Here is a 20592-nt window from a genome sequence, read left to right on the forward strand (position 1 = left end):
AAACTGAAAACTAAACTTCTTCAACATTTTTAGTACAAAATAAATACAAGGCATTTTACAATCAACAGTAGAGAATCTTTATTTTTTTAAAGTATTGTACATGGATTCAAATTTGCAAACTTAAAAATGTTATGAGACAAAAACCCGACTCAACACAGTAACAACTTATTTTCAGTTTGGATTCAGATTCTGTGACTGTTCCACTCAGGTATAACAGTCTACCCCACCCCACCCCTCCCCCCATATATGGTCTTGTTTTCCTTAATGTACCTTTTGAATGAGTTTATTCTAATGACAACTCATTTACGATGATCAAAAACCCATTTTAGCTTGTCCGACGTAGCAATAGTGACTAGCGATCGAGCTCAAATATTGTTAAAAATGCCACTGTCTTTTGAAATGAGCATTTAATTTTTCTTTCTGCGAAAGCCACTTATACATTTCCAACAGACGATTTCTTTGCTCATATAGTTTCATCTATAGGTTTCTATTTTGTACGGCTGCATTTTCAGGATGATTTTAGCTTCTTCGTTGCCTTCTCCTCGTCGTATGCTTTGCGCTTATTTTCTAGTTTTCTTACCTAAGATAAAAAACACCATACTTTGAATGAATAAGGAATGGATCAAACTTTAACTAACTTTCTACTTTTGCTTTTTAAGTTTTACTTTTATAGACAAAGAGGCAAACCAAGTACCATCAGTGTTAAGGGTTTCATAGCTCTCTTAAAAGAATATGAAAAAATCGGGTATGGTGAGTGGTGTGGTGCAGTATGTTGTGGTGTGGTATGTGGAGTGGTGTGTTATGTTGTGGTTGGGTGTGGCTGGTTATGGTGAGTGGTGTGGTGCAGTATGCTGTGGTGTGGTATGTGGAGTGGTGTGTTATGTTGTGGTTGGGTGTGGCTGGGTATGGTGAGTGGTGTGGTGTGGTGTAGTATGTTGTGGCGTGGTAAGGGGAGTGGTGTGTCATGGTGTGGTGTGGCGTGATATGGAGAGGTGTGTTATGTCATAGTAGCGTGTGTTATATTCTATGGTTATAATATTGCCAAAACTGATTTACCTGACTTCTCTTCTTTTTCTTGGAGTACATTATTTTGTCAAAGAGTTTACGGTCTTTCCTTGGCATGGCAGCAATTGCCAATTGTTTTTCTTCTCTTGTTAACTCCTCTTCGTCATTAGCTTCTTTCTCTATAAACCCAAAGAGCAGACAGACAGACAACCTGGATAAGCACACCTCAAAAGGCAACAGACAACACTCCCAATTCAGGCTCGCCTTTGCTCAGTCTTTGCTTAGATTGTGTACAAACATGTTCTTTTCTTTCATTAAGGTCCGTTGTATAGTAAGGAATGTAAGTAATATGATTAAAATGGTTGAAAAGCTGCATATTTTAATGCACAACCGAGACTAAGGCTAAGCAAGGGGGGGTGGGGGGAATAATAGCGTCAGTCATCCTGACAAATTTTGTGATATCTTGAAACGCACTTTGGACTTCCAGTAAACAACCACAAACAAGGTAAAAGACAAACAGAACTACCAGACATCACGCTAATAACAAACATGACCCCCCTCCCCGTCATTCCACTCCAAAACCCACCTTCTTCCTCTTCCTTGTTTTCCTGGTCAAGCATGGCTTGTCTTTCAGGGGGGATATAGTCTCCTTCCTGTTCTTGTACGAATGGAGACAGATGGGGAGGTAGGGACACCCCAGGGAAATAGTCTTCCACTGGAAGAAGCTTTCTACTATTGATGCTGTCTGCTATCCACTGAGGTTGCACGTAGTACCTAGGAAAAGCAATCATACATTAATAATCATTAATAACTTTAATAAACATCGATGAAGTGTCTATTTTTTTCTATAATAAAAAGTGATATCTTCACATGACACTCCTGGGTACCTGGATAGAAAACAATGTCCCTGAGTTGGTCTGTCAACAATTTGATGAGTAATAGAGTCGTCTGTCTCTGAGTATGTTGAACCAATGGCAACAGTGCTGTCCCATGATACATCACCACTAAAACACCTACCAAAACACAACAACTCGAGATGTAATTATAGCTTGGGTAAAAACATTTGTATTCAAGGTAGAACAGAAAATACAGAAGGTATATTTCATGGTTCTACCCATTGCACAATTGCACAATTTATTAAAATTGAGGTTAAAGCATAAGTGAACTGGAATATTCAGGGTTTTTTCATGTTCAATTTTGCCACACATTCTTTTTTTTCCCTATTTTTTCACTATTACATTTTGACTCCAAATATTCACTTTTTTTTCTGTTCAATTTTGGCCCGCACTATTCGTTTTTTTTCTTTTGTTTTTGACCTGGAGCATTCGAAGTTTTTTCCCCTGTTCAATGCCCACATAAAGCAGGTAACAAAAGATCCCTGTATTCAAGTTTAAAGTGTATATCAGGTCTAGAATTTTTTTACGGTTTTGGCATCTCTAGATGATATAAATAAATATTCCAAAAAAAATTTTTCGATTTCGAATTTTTTTCACCTCGAAATCAGCCTTCAAAGTTAGATTTCTGGCGACGCCCAGTCGTGTTGGCCGTGTTTTAGGAGACTGGTAACTAGTGACGTAAATTCGAGAACCGAGAAAAGCGATTGTCAAGGATACGAGTAGACAAAGTATTGTAAACATTGACCCGTTAGTGACTTTCATTCCTTCAAAAAACATAAATTTCAATATATAATTTCACAAGATGGCTAACGAACTATTACGGGAGTGATTGCAGCTCTGAAAGCGAGATTTCAAGTATATATTCAGAGGAAGAGGATGGAGAAATAGAGGACGAATGCCATCAACATGCTGAAACACACGAGTCAGATGATAGCTACCCCAGGTCTGAATCTCACGAATTGGTAGGACCATATTCTTCAGAACCACTTGCTGATGCGGACTGGCTCAGTGAATATAACGAAGAAATTTCAAAGATCGAGAAGAGAAATGAAAAGCTTCAAGAAAGATTTGATGGCGTCACGCCGAATAGCGCTTGGTACGTAACTATCAAGATCTAGCTACAAGCTCACTCTTTTTGCAAAATATTTAGTTTCGTTTTGATTTTTTTACTAACTCGCAAATCTAAACGTTTCCTCTTTTAGGTGTAGATGCGGTCATTGCAAGAAAGACTTACTTCAAAAACCTCAAGAGTGTAATTGCTGTCACGAAATAGAGGGTTGTCTCGAGTCACTGAAGTCTTCCGAAGTGCTCGAAGAATTGGAAGTACCTCCCATTTGTGTGACCTTACATCCAGGGTTTGAGCCTGTTTGTTTAAATCGCTGGTCCCTACGTTCATCATGTGCCAAGTACCGCACTATCGACGGATATAAGTATAGACAAACTGGCAGTGAAGAAGAGTGAGTAAATCCTTTTTTTTCTTCTAAGCTTAGTTTTAATTACATGGGCCCAGAACAAGTAAGATAACTATGACTAATGTTTTCTTCCTTATTTTCTTATATCTTTTACTGTTCACGTGCTTTACAAGTCATACCATGCCGTTTTAAAGTATTACTTATTTCCATGATAATGATGTAAATAGCAATTGTAACTGACAGTTGTTTATTTCAAGAATATATTCTTGTTTGTTTGATAAGTTTATATACTAACAAATTATCATTTCATATTTTAGGCTTCTCCGTGCAACAGCTTACAGGGAATTCACCCAATTGGTTCATGGTTATCAAGGAGGAGGATCCAAGAGAATCCCACTGCCTGCTTGTGCTTGTCATGGTTATCAAGGAGGAGGATCCAAGAGAATCCCACTGCCTGCTTGTGCATACCACTCGATAAGAAAACAGTTTCCTAGCACCGATTTTTGTGGATACGAAGATAACGAGTGATACATATTATATTATAAACAGAACATTGCATTAGAGTGATTTTACTCGAAGCATGAAAAAAATTGCACTACATAGTAGTAGATATTCACTGTTTTCTTTTGTTTTACTTCGACTCTCCTCACTAATTATACAACTTTGTATCATGGGTCTAATAGAAATGACTCAAATTGCCTTTATGAGGGTTGTTTTGTATTTGTCACTTTGTATTGCACTTACAACTATAATAAAAAATTATAAAATAATTAATTGTAAAAAGTATTACAAAATGATACATTTCTACATATTAATATAAGAGTGAAGTCACTAAACCAGTGAAATGGATAGTAGACTAATACACCTTAGCACTGAGACTCTAATGCCATTGTTTTCTTTTGTGTCTATTTGACTATTACACCTTAACAAGTAATTTCTATTTCACGGGTTTAGTAACTTCACTCTAAAAGCAAGAGAGTATTAACTGCTTTTCTGGTTTTTAGGGCAGTCTTTCACATTCTTGTGTCCTTTCATGGGATTCTTGCAATGAGTGCAATGAGGGATTGATTTCTCTATCCTGCCTTCTCCAATCTTCTTTGTTTTCTTAATTTCGGCAGCTTTGGCTTCTTGTTCAAGTACCTGTGATACTGATAAAAGTAATGCACAAATTAGCATGAAGTGAATAGTTGATGACAAAATTGTTAGTTTATATTATACTTCTATTATGTTATGACTGTTAGATTATTCAACATATTAGAAATAAACCTTCATGACTTAGACACAACAGTCTAATTATGAAGAAAGATCTATAGTGAAAGCACTGAATAAGGACTTGGTGATATTTGAACACTGAAACAGAGTGCAGTCAGTATAACCAGTGAAATAGTACAAAATCTAAATAGTAGTAATAATTAGCACAAATTCATTTGTTTTCTTTTGTTTGGTTAGCACTATTCAGTGCTATTCAGCTAAGCAAATTTCACAGGTATGATGATGGCACTCTTCAAACTTAGACACATCAATGGGAAATAACATCCTACTCGCATGGTGTTGTCGGTGGTACATTGTCTACAACCATACTCTTTCTTTTTTCCTTTTTTTCCAAAGCCACAGTTTTACTTTCTTTTACCAGCATCGTGTTCATTGATGGTGGGGTCATTTCTTTTAATTCTTTCTGTGCCTCTCTTAACATGTCTTCTTTCTGCAATGCTTCGAGAAAAGTGATGTATATCTCTTCCACATACCCTATTGATAAAAGATAAACAATAACATGTATACAAGTATTTTTTGACCATAATTCTTACCATAATCTGGTTTTATTCTCACATCTCTTACAGTAGCCTCCCCATTTTTAAACTTCGGATAAATAAATCTCACTTGGTCTGATCCATCTGGCTTCTTTTTTGTCTCTCTAATGATATTGTAGTTGAAGTGGCTTACAGCAAGTATTTGTCTTGGAAGGAAAGAAAACAAAGAGAATGATTATAACAAATTATTATTCTTATTATTCGAATATCTTAGTTTGATTTCATTTGTTTCTTTATTTTGCATATTGCAATTCAAGTTTTTGCAAGAATGCAAATATTTAGTCATGCATTTATGTCTTATTTCTTGATAGCTTTTATATGAGAATAATACTATGATTATAATATTAGAAAAATCTATATAGTAAACAAACGATAGTGCTACAGTTGGGGCATATAGTCCAATATGTGTGACATTTTTTTATTATCAATCGACGACTTACCTTTCGGCGATTTCTTTGAGAATTGTTGGCTTCAGCTGAACTAGTCGATGGAACTGGGTAAAGTTTTGGGTATGACACAATTCCGGTCTCATCCCTTACTAAGTGTGCCAGCTTTCTGTCGTCTTCTCCGAAAGAGTAACGCTGACTGTAGTCCTCTGGAGAAAAGTGCTCCGAGCATATTGCCGAAGTCGCCGTAGGCGTCCATTTTGCTCGTCTTTTCAACACAAAATCGACCCATCTTTTCCTTCTAGCCTTTGCTATTGGTCGGTCATCATTAAAATAAGGGATCGTATGAAGTTTTATGCCTTTCTTCGTTATATTTGAACACCCTCCAACCACGCACCTACTAGGCATATTTACAATACTTCGAAAGGCCGATCTAAACTGTGTCACCGAATTTACGTCACAGAAAAACTAGTGCCAGTCCATTAGCGTCTCCCAAAACACGGCCAACACGACTGGGCGTCGCCAGAAATCTAACTTTGAAGGCTGATTTCGAGGTGAAAAAAATTCGAAATCGAAAAATTTTTTTTGGAATATTTATTTATATCATCTAGAGATGCCAAAACCGTAAAAAAATTCTAGACCTGATATACACTTTAAGTACTGAAAGTTCATTACCTTATCATGAATACCAAGACTTCTCTGGGGACTTCCCTTGATAAGAAAAACTTGCATTCTTTAAAAAGATGTTTTAATCTTTCTAGTGATTCTTCTTCAGCTTTAGACTCCTTGATGGCTTCAGCATCCTCACTCTAAATATACATAATAAACCATCCTGCTTATTTTATATCCATTTTTAAAAACACTTGATCCAGAAAGCCACAACAGCTATAATAGAGTGGGGACTCTGGTGTAAAGGTATTAAATATACCTCTTGAAAATGTTTAAAATACCCCTAAAAGATACCTAAATTCCCTTTAGAATGGGCGTGGTTGGACGATTTTTTTACCTCTAAAAGTTACCCTAAAAAGATACCAAGAAATGCCGAAATTCTAAACTTCAGTGTTAACATCCCAAAAGATACCAAATCACTGTACAATGAGCATACCCAATACTTTTACACTGAAGTCAACAAAAATTATCACTTACATCGGGATCTACAGGAAATTCATCAACTTCAGGGACTTCCTCTACGGCTGCAAAAGGAAGCATTACAACTGATCAAACAAAAATGTGAAGAGTAAGATTTCAGTTAAATACACCAATTCCAAATTCAGACCATGTGCTATTCTTTTGAGAATAAGCTGTATATACATGTGTCTTCTCATGCACATCTATTAAAAAAAGAAGTGATACTCTAGAGAATGACATGTGGTCTGTAATGGGAAAACATTACACCAAAGCTAGAGGTCCATAAATCTAAATCTTTTTCTGTCTTTTCTCTTACTTTGAATTGACTGCAGGCTGTGATTCAGTGCTGCTAACACCTGGGACAATAATAATAATAACTTTAAATAAGATTAATACTTATACCGCACATATATTATATTAGGCATATGCTCACTCAATTCATGGTACCAATTCAAGATGTAGGCTAAAGTAACACGTAAGTCTTGAAAAGGCTGGGAGCTGTTTTCCAATAGATCAAGACATTACATTTGTGTAAATGTCTGGCCTAAATACAAATTATGCATGCTCATCAGGGAATTTACATGCCAAGTCTTAGAGCACTTTTCATTTGGGTAGGAAACATACGCACCTCATCTTTGGTTTCTGATTCTGCACAGTATGTGTTATCTGAGTTTGTATTTCCTGATTCTACCAACTAAAATAAAATGAAATGAGGAGTTTATGTAATGCTTTGTATAATAACCTTCTCAACACCATCCTTCATCAACATCATCAATGTTCATCATCATCACACTTATTCCAGTCAAACTAAGAAAAACAGTGAACACCTAAAATATGTCTGGAATCTTTAACATTGTGTTCTGACCAATGGCGCATGTGATTAACCAACACGATGTTGGTGCAGTTCACAGTTTTCTTAGTTTGACTGTAATATCAATATCCATCATGGCCAATTATCAGCATACATGCAAATTGACATTATCATTGATCATAATAATAATAATCATCATTATCATCATCACCCTTACTTATATCAACACTACCATCATTCATTATCATCAACAAAATTTAAGTACTCATTATCAGCACAAGTCATAATCATCATCATCCTCAACCAACAAGAATGACATCTATCCAAGGGCAGATCCAGCCAAAATTTTAGGGGGGGGGGGCTAATTGAGTTTCTTCTGTCGACGCAACAGAAAACAATAAAAAAAAAGCATCTAATTCTTTATTTATTTTATTTTATTTTTTCTGCTTAGGGGGGGCTTCAGCCCCCCTTTGCCCCCCCTGGATCCACCCTTGCTATCATCACTGTCACCAGCATTGAGACCATCATTATCATTACAAACAACGTTGTCACAGTCGTCATTACTATTATAATATGGAAATCAATGCTTGTTTGATATGCAATATGTTTCTTACCTTTGGTGGGTAAAACATGTTCTGTTCATGGTACAGCTTAAAGTTTATGAATCCCACCATTGTCTTGTAAAAATCTACAAATGTCAACATGACTCTGAAGTCTACATCTGTTGGAGTCTGAAGAGTAACAAGCTCCAGTTTAGATAACTTCGATAACTTAGATAACATTTGGTGGACAGGAAGTTTCCCAAATCAATGCCCTTCAGACCACCCTTCCTACCGCCATACCCTCAGTCACTGGAGAGGTGGTAACAAATAGACCATTTTCAAGTTCCTAATTACCGCTGTGTTCTTGATTACAGTCTCATTAACACAGGGTTAGCCTTGATTTTGTGCAGAATATTCACATGTTCCACTCAAAGCCCATCAAATTTCAAAGTGTTTGTATTGTTGAAGTTGTGCATTCTTTACTTTACTCTCGGTATTTGTGAATATTTAGACACTGATACAAGGCTAACTATGCATAAATGAGTCTGTGATCAAAAAATACATCGGTACTTTAGAACTTGAATTTGGTCTATTGATGCACCTCAGACCAACCTTCTTACCCTGTCAACCTTAGTAGCATGAGAGTTAACTCAAATAAATGCATCATACTGTACGACACATTTATTACCACACATACTTAGAAACAGCAGAGATATTCCAGGGCTTTCTTCAGAGTAAGCCAGTTACCCAATCCTTGTATTAGCAGGAGGGGTACCCCACCAAATGAATGCACCCCACATCACCCTTCCTACCTATTACCCTTAGTGGCATGATGGGTTATCACCCAAATGGAAGTACAGCACTACCTTTTGCACACCAGACTCTCAGAGGTGGGACGCCATATTATTTTTATATGGGATGCAGGAGAAAATGCAATGTAATTAGTGTTGTTTTACATTGTTCCATCATACACTACCTCTTGGCAAAAATTATACGGTGATATCCATGTTACTTGTTGTCCATGAATATCGGCCTGGAAATAGATGCCCTTTATGGAGAAGAACACCTGATATACAAAAGAATTGGAATTAATTACTACGTAACAGTCACACAAAAGTTAATTAACAAATAAAACAGCTTTTTCCTTGCTCGGTTCCAGTAATAAAGCACACAGAAAGTGACACAAGCACGAAAGAAGTGTAAGGAGAATTTTTTAACTTTACCTTTCTCAATGACTTTGACGCCATAATGTAATGCTGGAACTCAACTACAGTAAACAAGAAAAATAAAGTTTCATCATCATTTCATTAATATTTGTGGACAAGCTCACTCCTAAATAATTTAGACTCATTTCCAGGAACCACAGAGAATGCAGGGACTGACCCTCCTTCCCCCCCATAGTCCCTTTTTGCAGCAGCATCATAATAAAGTAAATATTATATGAGAATTAAGTGGAAAGCTTACCAGCTAGACGTCGACATTCTCTTACAATTTCAGCCTGGAAGAAATTCAAAATTTTCAAAAACAGACCTTCATTATAGGAAAGTCTTTTCATTTTTATGCCAATAAAGAACCTAGCTATGGCATGACATGCAATTCATACAAAAAAAATAACAAGCAAAACAAATCAAATAAAAGGGATGTGTAGAAGTATTTGACTGAAAGACTTACTTTTATTTTGTCAGTTTGAGGCATAATTGAAAACAGGAATAGCATTGATAAAGCATCGTCTAAATCCCTGACTGCATCTATAAATGTTGGATACCTGGAAAAAAGTATGAAAAATGAATGAAAATTTCGATAAGGAAGGAAAATTATTAGTTCATATTTATGGTTCCAACCCTCTTAGTTACTGTTGCTAGTACCCACAAAATGAAATATAATGCAGTAATAATGAATGATATCAGCAGCCACAGCCCGCTATAATAATCATACTGCCCATTTTTGGTTTTTTCGGAGCATTCATGTGCACTTACGGTACCATCTGGAAGATTTAAAGCCACCCCCTCCCCCTACCCCCAAAAGCTCCATCTATCTTCTGGTTTTGTTGCTATGAATCAGATTTCAATTACCTTTCTCTGACAATATGATCCAAAGTGTAAACTGGCTTATTCTCTTCAAGCCTTTCAGCAGTGCCAGGTTCTTCCTTGCCAATAGCTTTCTTTAGCTTCCTTAAGAAGACTTTAAACTCTCTAAACTTGTTCAAGATAGGCTCATGCGCAATCCACTGGATGTCTTTGTAATAATAGTAGGTTTTGAACGCTGTACTGCCTTTGTTGACCTTCTTTTTGTTTTTGGGTTCTACTGGATATATTCCCTTCAGAATACATAGCCTCCTGGACGTTGTCAGATAAGAAACAATCATTAGATGGGATGGGGCATGATATTTAATGATTATTCACTAAAGTCCAAGTGATTATCAGTGAATATTTAACAAGTCATGAGTCTTTGAGCAGCGAGGTAAATATTCCCCATAATCACTGATCCTGAGTTGAACTAGTTGTTGCATATTGCAAGTAAAGTGCTGCGAGTAGGCATAAAGGGTATTTTATGGTTGTCATTTATTGTTTATTTATTGCCTGCCTCTATATTTGATTTATTTCTCATAGCGTAGCTGACCACATTGATACTGAAAACAAGTTTAGGTGTCTCTAACAAGTACATATATAAGAAAACAAATAAAAAGTTGATAAGTACTTGCCCCTGAAATTGTAATCACAGGGGTTCCAAATGGAAGAACTTTCAAAATCAAGATTTTTGTTGCCTTAGCAATAATTGTTTTAGTATCATTTTAGATTTGAATATCAGAGAATAGACAAAACATTCTAGATTTTTAAAAAAAATTTTTTATATGTATTATTATTTTCACTTTGGCAAACTTTGGAAAACTTTATAATCATCTCTCAAGCAGTGAATATTGTCTTATAATCACTGGTTGTTTGACTGATCAGAGTGAGCGAAACTCTATAATGCAAGTGTAATAAAATTATACTAATGTAAATTACAGTATCATGACAGGAACAAGATTTTTCCCAGTGTAACCTCACCTTCATTAGTCCACTTCCAAGATATGCTTTGCTCATCACAACCAAAATTTTTAGTACGAGGCTATGTGCCAAATTAAATCTTTTTTTTTTCCTTTCACAAATCATTGAGCATTATGCATGAAGCCTCGCATTGAAACCTTAGTGCATGACAAGCATATTTTGAAAGTAGGCTATTAGTTCAGGATGAGATAATTTTGGGTTAAATAAAGGTTGCTATTCTGAATGGAATAAGAAACAGATTTACATATGAGAAGGTTTATCAGGGACAGTGGAACTGGGGGGCTGGGGGGGCTTTAGCCCCTCCACCTTTTGTGAAATTTTAATACATTTTCACTAAACTCAGCCCCCCCCACCTTGCCATACAAGGTCACTATTGAGCCCCCCCCCCCCCCCCCCCCCCCAATCAAAAAACTGCTCCGCCGTCCCTGTTAATAGATAATACGAAAAAACACAGGCACCCCAAGCAATCACTAATGAGAGAACTGCTTCTCCAGTTGAACGAGTGTAACTAAAAAAGCTATCAACACAAATAAATGACACATGTATAAAGTTGACATCAGAATATCCCAAAAATTCAATTCTTAAAACGTTTAAATGCTTTTATTAAGGACCCCTTAAGGTCTTTATAGCAAATATTGCGACATATTTTTAATACAACCGGGATTTTTATATCAAAATAAATGCAAAGTTACAGCTCTACATAAGAATATATTAGAACATATGCAGTTTCTTAACTGGAATAAATTTACTAAGATTATACAGCACACTTAACATTAATTTTCACAATAGTTTACTCTTTTTACCTGAAGTCAGGCAAGCTAAGCTGTAATTTCTTCAACGCTTGATTTCTTGATACAAAATGCGTTGCCGCCCCGCTTTCCCCCTAAATTAAGAGCACAATACATTAATGTCTGTTAGTCAGGCCTCCAATTATGTCTTTAATTTGTTTTTTAGTTACAAACCTTCTTTTTTTCTTTCCCCATCGCGAAAAGACTTCAACAAGAAAAACACGTGAAGAAATAATAACACGAGGCTTTGATTCTGAAACAGCAATATTTATGTACAGCAGCTAACACAGGGTACCCAATCAGTATTTTTGTTTTCAAAATCTTACACTTTGATGCTTGTTGGATTAGCTAGCTGAATTTTTTTAGGCTTTACTTGAAAAAAAAAAACTAATAATTCAGGGATACTTAGTCTAGTGCCAGGCTCAGTATGTATTCGCTCTGAAATAGCTCTGAAAAGCAAAGCCATTTGCGCGCGGGAAAAAGAAAATTCCAGCTTGTTGTGTATCCATACAATACAATACAATAACTTTATTTATACTTGAATTACAAGATAGCAAGTACATGCTAATATCTCCAAGTTATAAATAACCTAAACTAAAAATTAAAATTACATGATGCTAATATAAAAATATGGATGTAAACAATGAAATAAATATATGTATATATGTAAAATAAAATTAAAATAGAATTATCCTCTACAAAAGGTACAACAGTCAATATCAAATTTGACTTTGGAAATTTCCGATTTAAATTTACTTAATTCGTGCAACAATCTCATGTTGTTTGGAAGAGAATTCCATAACTTACTACCCTGATAACCCAAGGAATGAAGACCATAACTAGTGGTGTTTACTCTAGGTACTATAAGAATGTTATCACCCCGTAAATTAATGCTACAATTACGTAGTGTAAATAACTTAGAAATATATTCAGGAACCAGTCCGTGCAGAGCCTTAAATACTAATATTAAAATATTGTGCATTCTCCTATTATACAAAGTAGGATGATTAATACGCAACAATAATTCCTCATATGTGCTTTTATGATCATTATAAATAAAACGCAAAGCGCGTTCATTAAGTTTTTCTAATTTGGTTGAATTACCTCTCCCGCAATGATGCCATACAATAGAACAATAATCTAAATGAGGTAAAAAATAGGCATTATATAATTTGACTTTGGCATCAGTATTAATTAGTTTCTTATGTCTTTGTAAGACTTGAATTTGCTTGCCAACCTTCCGTGCTATCTCTGTAATGTGTTTGCTGAATTTTAAATCTCTATCGATAGTTACACCTAGTAACTTGACATCATCTGCAAGACTGACCACCTCACTACCAATGGAAAAACAAGGTGTTAAACATCCATTAAACAAAAGGTGTCCAGGACTGTAACGAACTGTATTTTGAGTTTTTCACAGTTGTACAGAATCTAATACTCTTTTTTCGTACTAGAAGTGGTAGGAATTGAGAAAAATGACTTCAAATGAGTTTTGAAGTGAAGCATTCGATCGGTTACTGAGCACTCGTTCACACCCTCCCAAAGGACGGATGACCCTTTCAATGGAGAAGAGGCTCAACTCGTGGTCTCACGCTGAGTTCACATCCAGTGAAAGGACCTTTGAACCATCTTATCAACTGTTGAACCATATTCTTCCATTAGGTTTCTCCTGAACTATTTTATTTTGCATTTTAGTCTGCTTTGACCAAAACATATAAAATTTGGATTCAGAAGAAAGAAAGTTTGATGTTTATAAAATATTTCCTTTTCAGTTCTCTATCTAGTTAAAAAGGAACGAAGGAAATCAGTTGGTTTATTAGGAGTTCATTAGTTACTTCAAATCAACTTTATGTGAACTTCATGCTAGCAAAATAATTAACATATCCTTGATTTGGTAAAGGGTAAAGAGGTAGGTCCAAAGATGGAAAGTTACAATCTGGTTTCTAAAATGAATCATAATAATGGGCTTCCTGTGGTATCTTAAACCTTCGTCTGACAGGCAGTCTATACTTTTAAAATACATTATATCATAAATTTTTTGAACCCACACACAAAAATCACTAAAAATCTATTTTCCCTTGAATAGCATTAATCGATTCGGGGTTACGGTACGGAATCTCTATTCGTTTGGAATAAAGTGTTACCCTTTGTTGTATCTATGGTAACTGTACGCCGCTCTATTTTCTGTTTTAGCTTGTTACCTGACAGGAACGCAAGCGAGGAGTTTTCGAACGTCTTTTTCGATTCCTTTTTTGATTAGAAAGAAAAGAAATGAGAAAATAAGTGGAATAAGTTCACAGATTCTTAACCAGCCAGTATCCGTTAAAGTATTTTCCTTATGAAAGCCATAATTTAAAATAATTTTTAAAAATATTTGCGTCCAAGTAATTTTTCTAGTAATGTTAAGCTTTTCACTATGATTTCAAGTCGAAAGACTAAAAAAAAATTTTTTCCTTGTTCCGACACTCCACCTAGGAAAAGTCCGATCCAATGAGGGAATCCAGATTCGGATTTTCCACAATTTTGGATTTTGAGGCAAAAAGTAACAATGTAATTTGTTTTGTTTTGGTCGTAAAGGAAATGGATTTACAGGCATCAAAAACATGTAGCCTCAAGCCACTTGTACGCCTATAACCAACACACCTACCTCCCCAAGGTACTAAGGTACTACAATTAGCCCTTACTAGCATTGCTGTGCAGATTGAAAAGGTGTCGTTTATCCGCAAAGCCAGACCAAACATGCTAAAGTCCAATGCGATCTCTGTTTTAGCCGCGCACTGTTACTTTTATTCGCAGGAGTATCGATAAAATGCTAGGTATAATCCAAACACAGATTCTTTATGTGGTATATGAGTCAATCGTAATAATGTTAGCCGGAGTTTTACAAAGATCACAACACTCACTGGCAAAAGGACATCAAAGTAACATTATTTTACTTTGATGTCCTTTTGAGTGTTGTGATATTTGTAAAACTCCGGGCATTCCGCATTCCTTCAGACGCCTCAGAAGGATGACTTGTGTCGATGTAACATCTAAGAGAAAATAAGCTTTCTTTATCGTTATAGCTATAGGCCGCTCTATTTTATTTTTTAAGCATGTTATCTGGCATGATGGCCCCAAGGGAGGATTTTTAGAACGTCTTTCTTGATAAAGAAATGATAAAATAAGTGGAATAAACTCACAGATTGTCACCGAGTACCCCTTAACGTATCCTTCTCATATAAGCCATCATTTTTCATTAATCCTTAAAAATAACTGCGTCAAAGTAATTTTTCTAGCAATGTTACACTTTTCACTGTGATTTCAAGTTGAAATACTAAAGTAAATTTTTTTCTTATTCCGGCACTCCACCTAGGAAAAGTCCGATCCAAGGAGTGAATCCAGATTCAGATTTTCCACAATTTTAGATTTTGAGGCAAAAAGTAACAAATTCTAAAAGAGGGGAAAAACTAGAGATCAATGGAGTAATTTGAATTGTTTTTGTCGTAAAAAGAAAATGTTTTTACGAGCATCAAAGTATCAACACGTGAGCAAAACGACACGGAGTATACGGCTCTCCTTCCCTTCCCCATGTGACTGGGTACTGCATTTGTTGCTTCTGGGACCAAAACCTGGCGCTGACTATGCGGATTGAATGGGTGTCCTCCCTCCTCTAACCAGGCCAAAGATACTACCCACACGAGTGGGACTTTATAGAAATTTTGGTGTTCTCTTCACTTAGAAAAAGGCTCCAAGAATCACCTGGACTGCGAGTATCCCATCTAGACACAACCTTTAAATATTGATTAATTTGTACCTTGAGTTTTTTTACAATCACACAGAATGTATTCTTTATGTTTTTTCATATTAGAAATGCTAGGATTTAAAAAAAATGGCTTCGAAATGGCTTGAAATATAAGCATTCAGTAAGGTACGGACGAAGACTACATCCCGGGCGATGAGGGACCACATAAAATACAGTAAATGTATGTAATTTAGGCTGTGAGGTGGCTGTGAGACGCACTCTGCGCCCGGGATGTAGTCGTTTCCTTCAAACTCACCATTCAATCATAAGGGATACCTTAAGGTAATGAATACCTCTAAATCAGGTTAAGGGATACTTCTAGTTCAGACATAGTATGCTCCTGATTCAGGGTAGAGGATACATTTTTTTACCGCAATTGAATTTTACTATTTTTGTATTATGTATGGGCAACAGAATACTTAATGTTCTCTTTGTATGGGTAGTAAAAACCCGCATTTTTCTCTACATTTGATTTAGAATTTTTTTATCATTCTCTTGTCTTTTGACTCCTCTTATTTGCAGGAGATAAGTTTTAACGCATTATGGGAGCTTTTATCTTAGTAAGGGATAAAATGACTAGGACTGGAAAAATGCATGGTTGTCACTAATATCGTGCTTGGGCTTCCTGTCTTAGAAAGCGCGGGAGCGCGAGATACAAAATCAAAATGGCGGCCAGAAATGTTGGGAAGTTCCTATCTCCAGCTCATTTTGAAGTTATTCCCCGTAAAACAGGTTCTACTTCAAAAACAGGAACTGGAGACAAGAAATTATTAACCCCTGGAGAATACGAGAAGGTAAATGTTCCCGGGAAAGTTTTAAAAGAGTTAAATGAGGCTAAAAAGAAGTTGGGAGTTTCCGAAGCTGATCTGCAAAATGAAAGAACAGAGGTGGACTGTCTTCGAGATGAAGTGAAGACTTTGAAGGAAATGTTGGATGAGAATGCTGTTGAGCAGAAAGAGAAGAATCGTAGGAGTAAGGATCTTCTGCGAAGAGCTGAGGTTGTTGGCGAGAGGTATGACGTGAGAAGGCTTGTTGAACTTGAAGAGGAGAACGCAGCTCTTCAGTCAGAAACCAGGAAGCAACAAGCTATAATAAGTAAACAAAGAAACGATATAAAAGAGATAAAATTAAATTATGAAAGAGAGCTCGAAAAATTAGACGAAGAGGTAACAAAGTACAGTCCCTTGGTCAGACAACTGAAACAAGAAATCAAAGAAAAGGATGCAAAATATGAGAGTGATTTAGAAAATCTTAGAGAACAATTAAAAAGCCAAACTTCTGAAATAAAAGATTTAACATCAGAGCTACAAAAGGCACATGAACAGATAAATATTAATAGAGAAGGATTTGAAAATGTTCTTAGTCAACATGAAGCTCAGAAATACCAGGATATAAAGAGTCTTCGGGAGTCTCTGAATAACTGTAAATTCAAATATTCAAGGGATGTGAAGGAGTTGAGTGAGTGTATTGTTGAAAAGGATAAGATTATTGGTTTACTGCGGAATGATTTGACAAACAAAGACAAGGAAATGGCTGCAGTAAAAGATGGGGCTCAAAAGAAGGAAAAAGAGTTTTTGGAAAGTGTAAGCCGGCATAAAGCTGAAATTCAGACTAGCCAGGAACGTTTTGAAGCAACTGGTCAAGAACTGAGACATGCACTTCAGGAAACTATGAAATCACACGAAAAGACATTGGAGGAATTCAGAGGTATGTTGTGGGTTTCCTGTGTTCTAGTTATTTGCAAATATTTGAGCTTCTCTTGTCATACACAAAGATAATATATTGGTAATAGTGAAAAATCTGAACCATAAGGTAAGAGGTCGGTAAGTGGTTGGTCAATAAGTGGTCAGCAAGGTTATGGTAAGTGTTCGGTAAGTTAACGGTAAAATACCTAAGATAACAGTAAGTGGTCAGCAAAGAGAGTTACCAACCACTTACCATATGGTGGGGATTGTTTAATATTAACCAAAAAATTAAAAAATTCAGGGTCTATACAATAACAAAGCTCACAGTTTTCAGTTTACCATAAAGTGATATCATATCACTTCACTGATATAGTTTTTATTCACAGCTTTATCACACTGATATTGAAGCTAAATGTGGGATAAATTTAGGAATTACCTTGATTATGATACAAATAAACATGTATCCTTACCTAAAAAAACATCCAAAAATACAGGTTGGTTTTAGTTTTAATTTTTTTCCTAACAGAATTTGCACTAATCCTTATTGATCGCTTTTGTTTTAGAAAAACTGCACAAAAAAGACCAGCAGATAAAACAGGAACAGAATACTATTGAACAGCTAAGAGTATACATTGGAGAAAACCTTCCCAATACCCAGCTTGAAAGAATGAGAAATCAAAATGAAGAAATGAAAGAGAAAATGGAAACATTGATGAAAGAAAACAAAACTGTTAATTCTACTGTTGAATTTCTAAAAATCAGGCTCAGCTCGTTGAATGAAATCATTTCCATTCACGAAGAAGAACTGAATAAGAGAATAGGAAGTGGAGAAGATAAAGTAAATAGTTTGTTGTCAAGATGGAGGCAGAAGGTCTTTGCTTTACTGGTTCAGTTGAAGTCACAAGAAATCAGCATTGAGAATGATAAGAATATGAACAAACACTTGGTAAGCTTGTTAGCATGGTATACGTAGGTAACCTGAACTAAATCCCTACTGTAATGATAAAAAGGTAAATCATACACCGTGAAAAGATGAAAAAACCACTGACGTTTTGGACGCTAGTCTTTCGTTGGAGTAAAAGTTTTTTCATCTTTTCACGGTGTATAATTTACTTTTTTATCATTACTGTTTCATTAGAAACGCTGACGCAGCTCACACTAGTTTTTAGCTAGTTATCTCTTCTTAAATCCCTATTGGTTAAAACAACAAAAAATATCACTACAGTTTTATTGCAATGCGTTAATCACAATAAAAATGCAGATGGGTTAATAATCGCCCACAGACTAACATCAATTAAATAAGGGCTTTCAGAATATTTTGTTGGAGTGTAGGTGGTCATAAGTCAGAAGTAGCTGGCTGTGATCCGATAAAAGGAACAGAAGGTATTTTATAGAAAAAAAAAGTAGCTGGTGGTTAACTTCGAAGGAATCACCAGAAACCTGGCCACTGGTAGCTTATTCTGAAAGCCCTGCCCTGCAAATAAATTATTTGCTAGAGTGTGTATTGGTACATACATGAGTATATATATCTGTTATAACCAATTGCTTGATGATTGCTCAATATTAAAGAAGAACAAGTTATATTTTTGGATGTGCAATTTAGCTGCATGGAAGATGTCAAATCATCCATCAATGAACTGTTGCATGATTGTATTACTTCTCTTTATTTCAAAGGTTTCTAGACTTCAAAGTGAGCTAGAGGCGTCAAGAAAAGACCTGGACATCATTTCACACACACTGGCTGATAGAAATGCAGAACTTCAGATAGAATTAAATACAACAAAATCCCTGCGACAGGAGCTTGCCAAGAAGACAGCTGATGAAAAGAGTTAATGTCATCTTTAAAGAGCCAACAAGAGGCAATGCTTAATCTGTATGAATGCTCCTCAAATATGGCTCCTTTTCTGGAGAATCTGGGTGATAACATGAGTGAAGCTTTTTCAAGGCTAAGCTCACTTTCTCAAAGAGTATCCTTTGCTAGCGGGAGAGTTCAATTCCTTCAAGGTACTTATTTACAAGTTGCAGAAAATAATATTTTAAGTTACAGCCTTTCTCAATCACATGTGCCCTCTAACGATTGTTTCTGTGGGAACGAAAGTAGTTTTTGTCAATTGAGGCAATTCCATGTCATTGTTGGAAAATACTCGTAAAGTTTTCAAGAGCATGTGCCTATGGAATGTCGTGAAAATGCCTTGATTTTTTATTTTATTTTATTTTTTTATTTTATTTAAACATATTTATCATAACATTTGCCCCAAAAGCAACGAGACTTAACAAGGGGGCTTACGTCTATTTTATAATATAAATAATAAATAGCAAAAGCGGAAATTAGAAAATAAGTACAATAAATACACAATAAATACGAACTAAAATTAGTACAACAATCTTATAATGAGATAACAATAGGGGGAAAAAAAACTATGTAGCATCAAAGTCGATTGAAAACGATTAGTAGCTAGAATATATTTTTGAACTTCAGAAAATAGTTTATAATTACTTTTTTAAGTCTAATTCTTTAAAGCCATAAAGTAAACAATTTATTTTTGCTTTTTTGAGAACAAATTTGTCCACAATGATCCACAAATCTGTGCAATTGAGGTAAGAAAAGAAGAACGTTGAGCAGCGAATCGAGGACATACAAAGAAAAAGTGCATTACTGTTTCATTCGAAGTCCCACAAACACATTTCGGAGAAGGCGAAACAATTGATACGAAACAAATACTCATTTAAAGCACACGCTTCTAGTCTAAGAGCCGGTGTGTAGAATAGACGCTGTTCTGGAAAGGAATAATCAAATAATTTGTTATATTTTGGGGAAAGAATTTGTCACAAATCTCGTTTTTAAAGTTTGCAAAGATCCTATATTCCTAGTTTGTAGATCCAAAGAATTTCATAATTTAACAACCGACGGAAAAAAAGACTGTGCAAACGTTCTGTCCTACAAGGGAAAAAGACAGAAATTAGAATTTGATCTGAGAGCGCGTTTTGATTGCTGATAAACTGTGGAAGGAAGTAACTCGGAAGATAGAGAGGGATCGCATTTGACACAATTTTATAAAAATGTACAAGTTTATGAACTTTACGTCTAGAGCTTAACTCATCCCACGCTAATTCCTCACGTAAAAGTTAGAACTAGTTCCTTTAATTGCACCAGTGACCACTCTGGCAGATTCGTACTGAAGATGTTCTAAACAATTCCACTTCAGCTTTAGAGCAAGTATCCCAAATAACGTCAGCATATTCCAAAATAGACCTAATTAAACTTTTATATAAACAAATGAGAGTTGATCTTATTTCGGT

General features: G+C 35.6%; 3 protein-coding genes across 4 annotated transcripts; 1 reads left to right on the forward strand and 2 right to left on the reverse strand.

The window, feature by feature from the left end:
• Window positions 1–53: 53 nt before the first annotated feature.
• On the reverse strand, window positions 54–12073 carry LOC116288468 (pescadillo homolog). The gene is made up of 16 exons (XM_031695263.2): window positions 11998–12073; window positions 11839–11918; window positions 10061–10324; window positions 9660–9753; window positions 9453–9486; window positions 9212–9255; window positions 8965–9054; window positions 8061–8177; window positions 7264–7329; window positions 6952–6991; window positions 6654–6700; window positions 6183–6316; window positions 1893–2018; window positions 1592–1779; window positions 1057–1184; window positions 54–580 (listed from the first exon to the last, which is right to left on the reverse strand). Exons 1-16 carry the CDS (start codon window positions 12016–12018, stop codon window positions 509–511), a joined length of 1545 nt encoding a protein of 514 aa, XP_031551123.2. The 5' UTR covers window positions 12019–12073; the 3' UTR covers window positions 54–508.
• On the reverse strand, window positions 3544–6114 carry LOC148910100 (uncharacterized). 2 transcript variants are annotated; one of them, XM_089032734.1, is made up of 4 exons: window positions 5562–6114; window positions 5119–5267; window positions 4855–5059; window positions 3544–4461 (listed from the first exon to the last, which is right to left on the reverse strand). In XM_089032734.1, the coding sequence occupies exons 1-4, from the start codon at window positions 5651–5653 to the stop codon at window positions 4446–4448; spliced, it is 462 nt and encodes a 153-aa protein (XP_088888860.1). In that variant the 5' UTR covers window positions 5654–6114; the 3' UTR covers window positions 3544–4445. The 2 variants fall into 2 exon arrangements, with proteins under 2 accessions (XP_088888860.1, XP_088888861.1); XM_089032735.1 differs by lacking the exon at window positions 4855–5059.
• Window positions 12074–16261: 4188 nt separating the features above from the next.
• On the forward strand, window positions 16262–19125 carry LOC148910101 (uncharacterized). The gene is made up of 3 exons (XM_089032511.1): window positions 16262–17314; window positions 17856–18238; window positions 18967–19125. Exons 1-3 carry the CDS (start codon window positions 16273–16275, stop codon window positions 19123–19125), a joined length of 1584 nt encoding a protein of 527 aa, XP_088888637.1. The 5' UTR covers window positions 16262–16272.
• Window positions 19126–20592: the final 1467 nt, after the last annotated feature.

Source organism: Actinia tenebrosa, unplaced genomic scaffold (genome assembly GCF_029948245.1).
Source record: "Actinia tenebrosa isolate PJP-AT-01 unplaced genomic scaffold, QUT_ActTen_1.0 PGA_scaffold1__47_contigs__length_23844297, whole genome shotgun sequence".
Lineage (NCBI taxonomy): Eukaryota > Metazoa > Cnidaria > Anthozoa > Actiniaria > Actiniidae > Actinia > Actinia tenebrosa.

Excerpts from the sequence above, each read along its gene's own strand:
- LOC148910101 (XM_089032511.1), top strand. The coding sequence starts at position 16,273 with ATGGCGGCCAGAAATGTTGGGAAGTTCCTATCTCCAGCTCATTTTGAA. Across the intron at positions 17,315-17,855 it reads GACATTGGAGGAATTCAGAG|AAAAACTGCACAAAAAAGAC; the intron begins GTATGTTGTGGG and ends CTTTTGTTTTAG. Across the intron at positions 18,239-18,966 it reads AGAATATGAACAAACACTTG|GTTTCTAGACTTCAAAGTGA; the intron begins GTAAGCTTGTTA and ends TTTATTTCAAAG.
- LOC116288468 (XM_031695263.2), bottom strand. The coding sequence starts at position 12,018 with ATGGGGAAAGAAAAAAAGAAG. Across the intron at positions 9,754-10,060 it reads GATCATATTGTCAGAGAAAG|GTATCCAACATTTATAGATG; the intron begins GTAATTGAAATC and ends ACTTTTTTCCAG. Across the intron at positions 9,487-9,659 it reads CTCAAACTGACAAAATAAAA|GCTGAAATTGTAAGAGAATG; the intron begins GTAAGTCTTTCA and ends AATTTCTTCCAG.
- LOC148910100 (XM_089032734.1), bottom strand. The coding sequence starts at position 5,653 with ATGAGACCGGAATTGTGTCATACCCAAAACTTTACCCAGTTCCATCGA. Across the intron at positions 5,268-5,561 it reads CTCAAAGAAATCGCCGAAAG|ACAAATACTTGCTGTAAGCC; the intron begins GTAAGTCGTCGA and ends TTTCCTTCCAAG. Across the intron at positions 5,060-5,118 it reads GAGAATAAAACCAGATTATG|GGTATGTGGAAGAGATATAC; the intron begins GTAAGAATTATG and ends TTTTATCAATAG.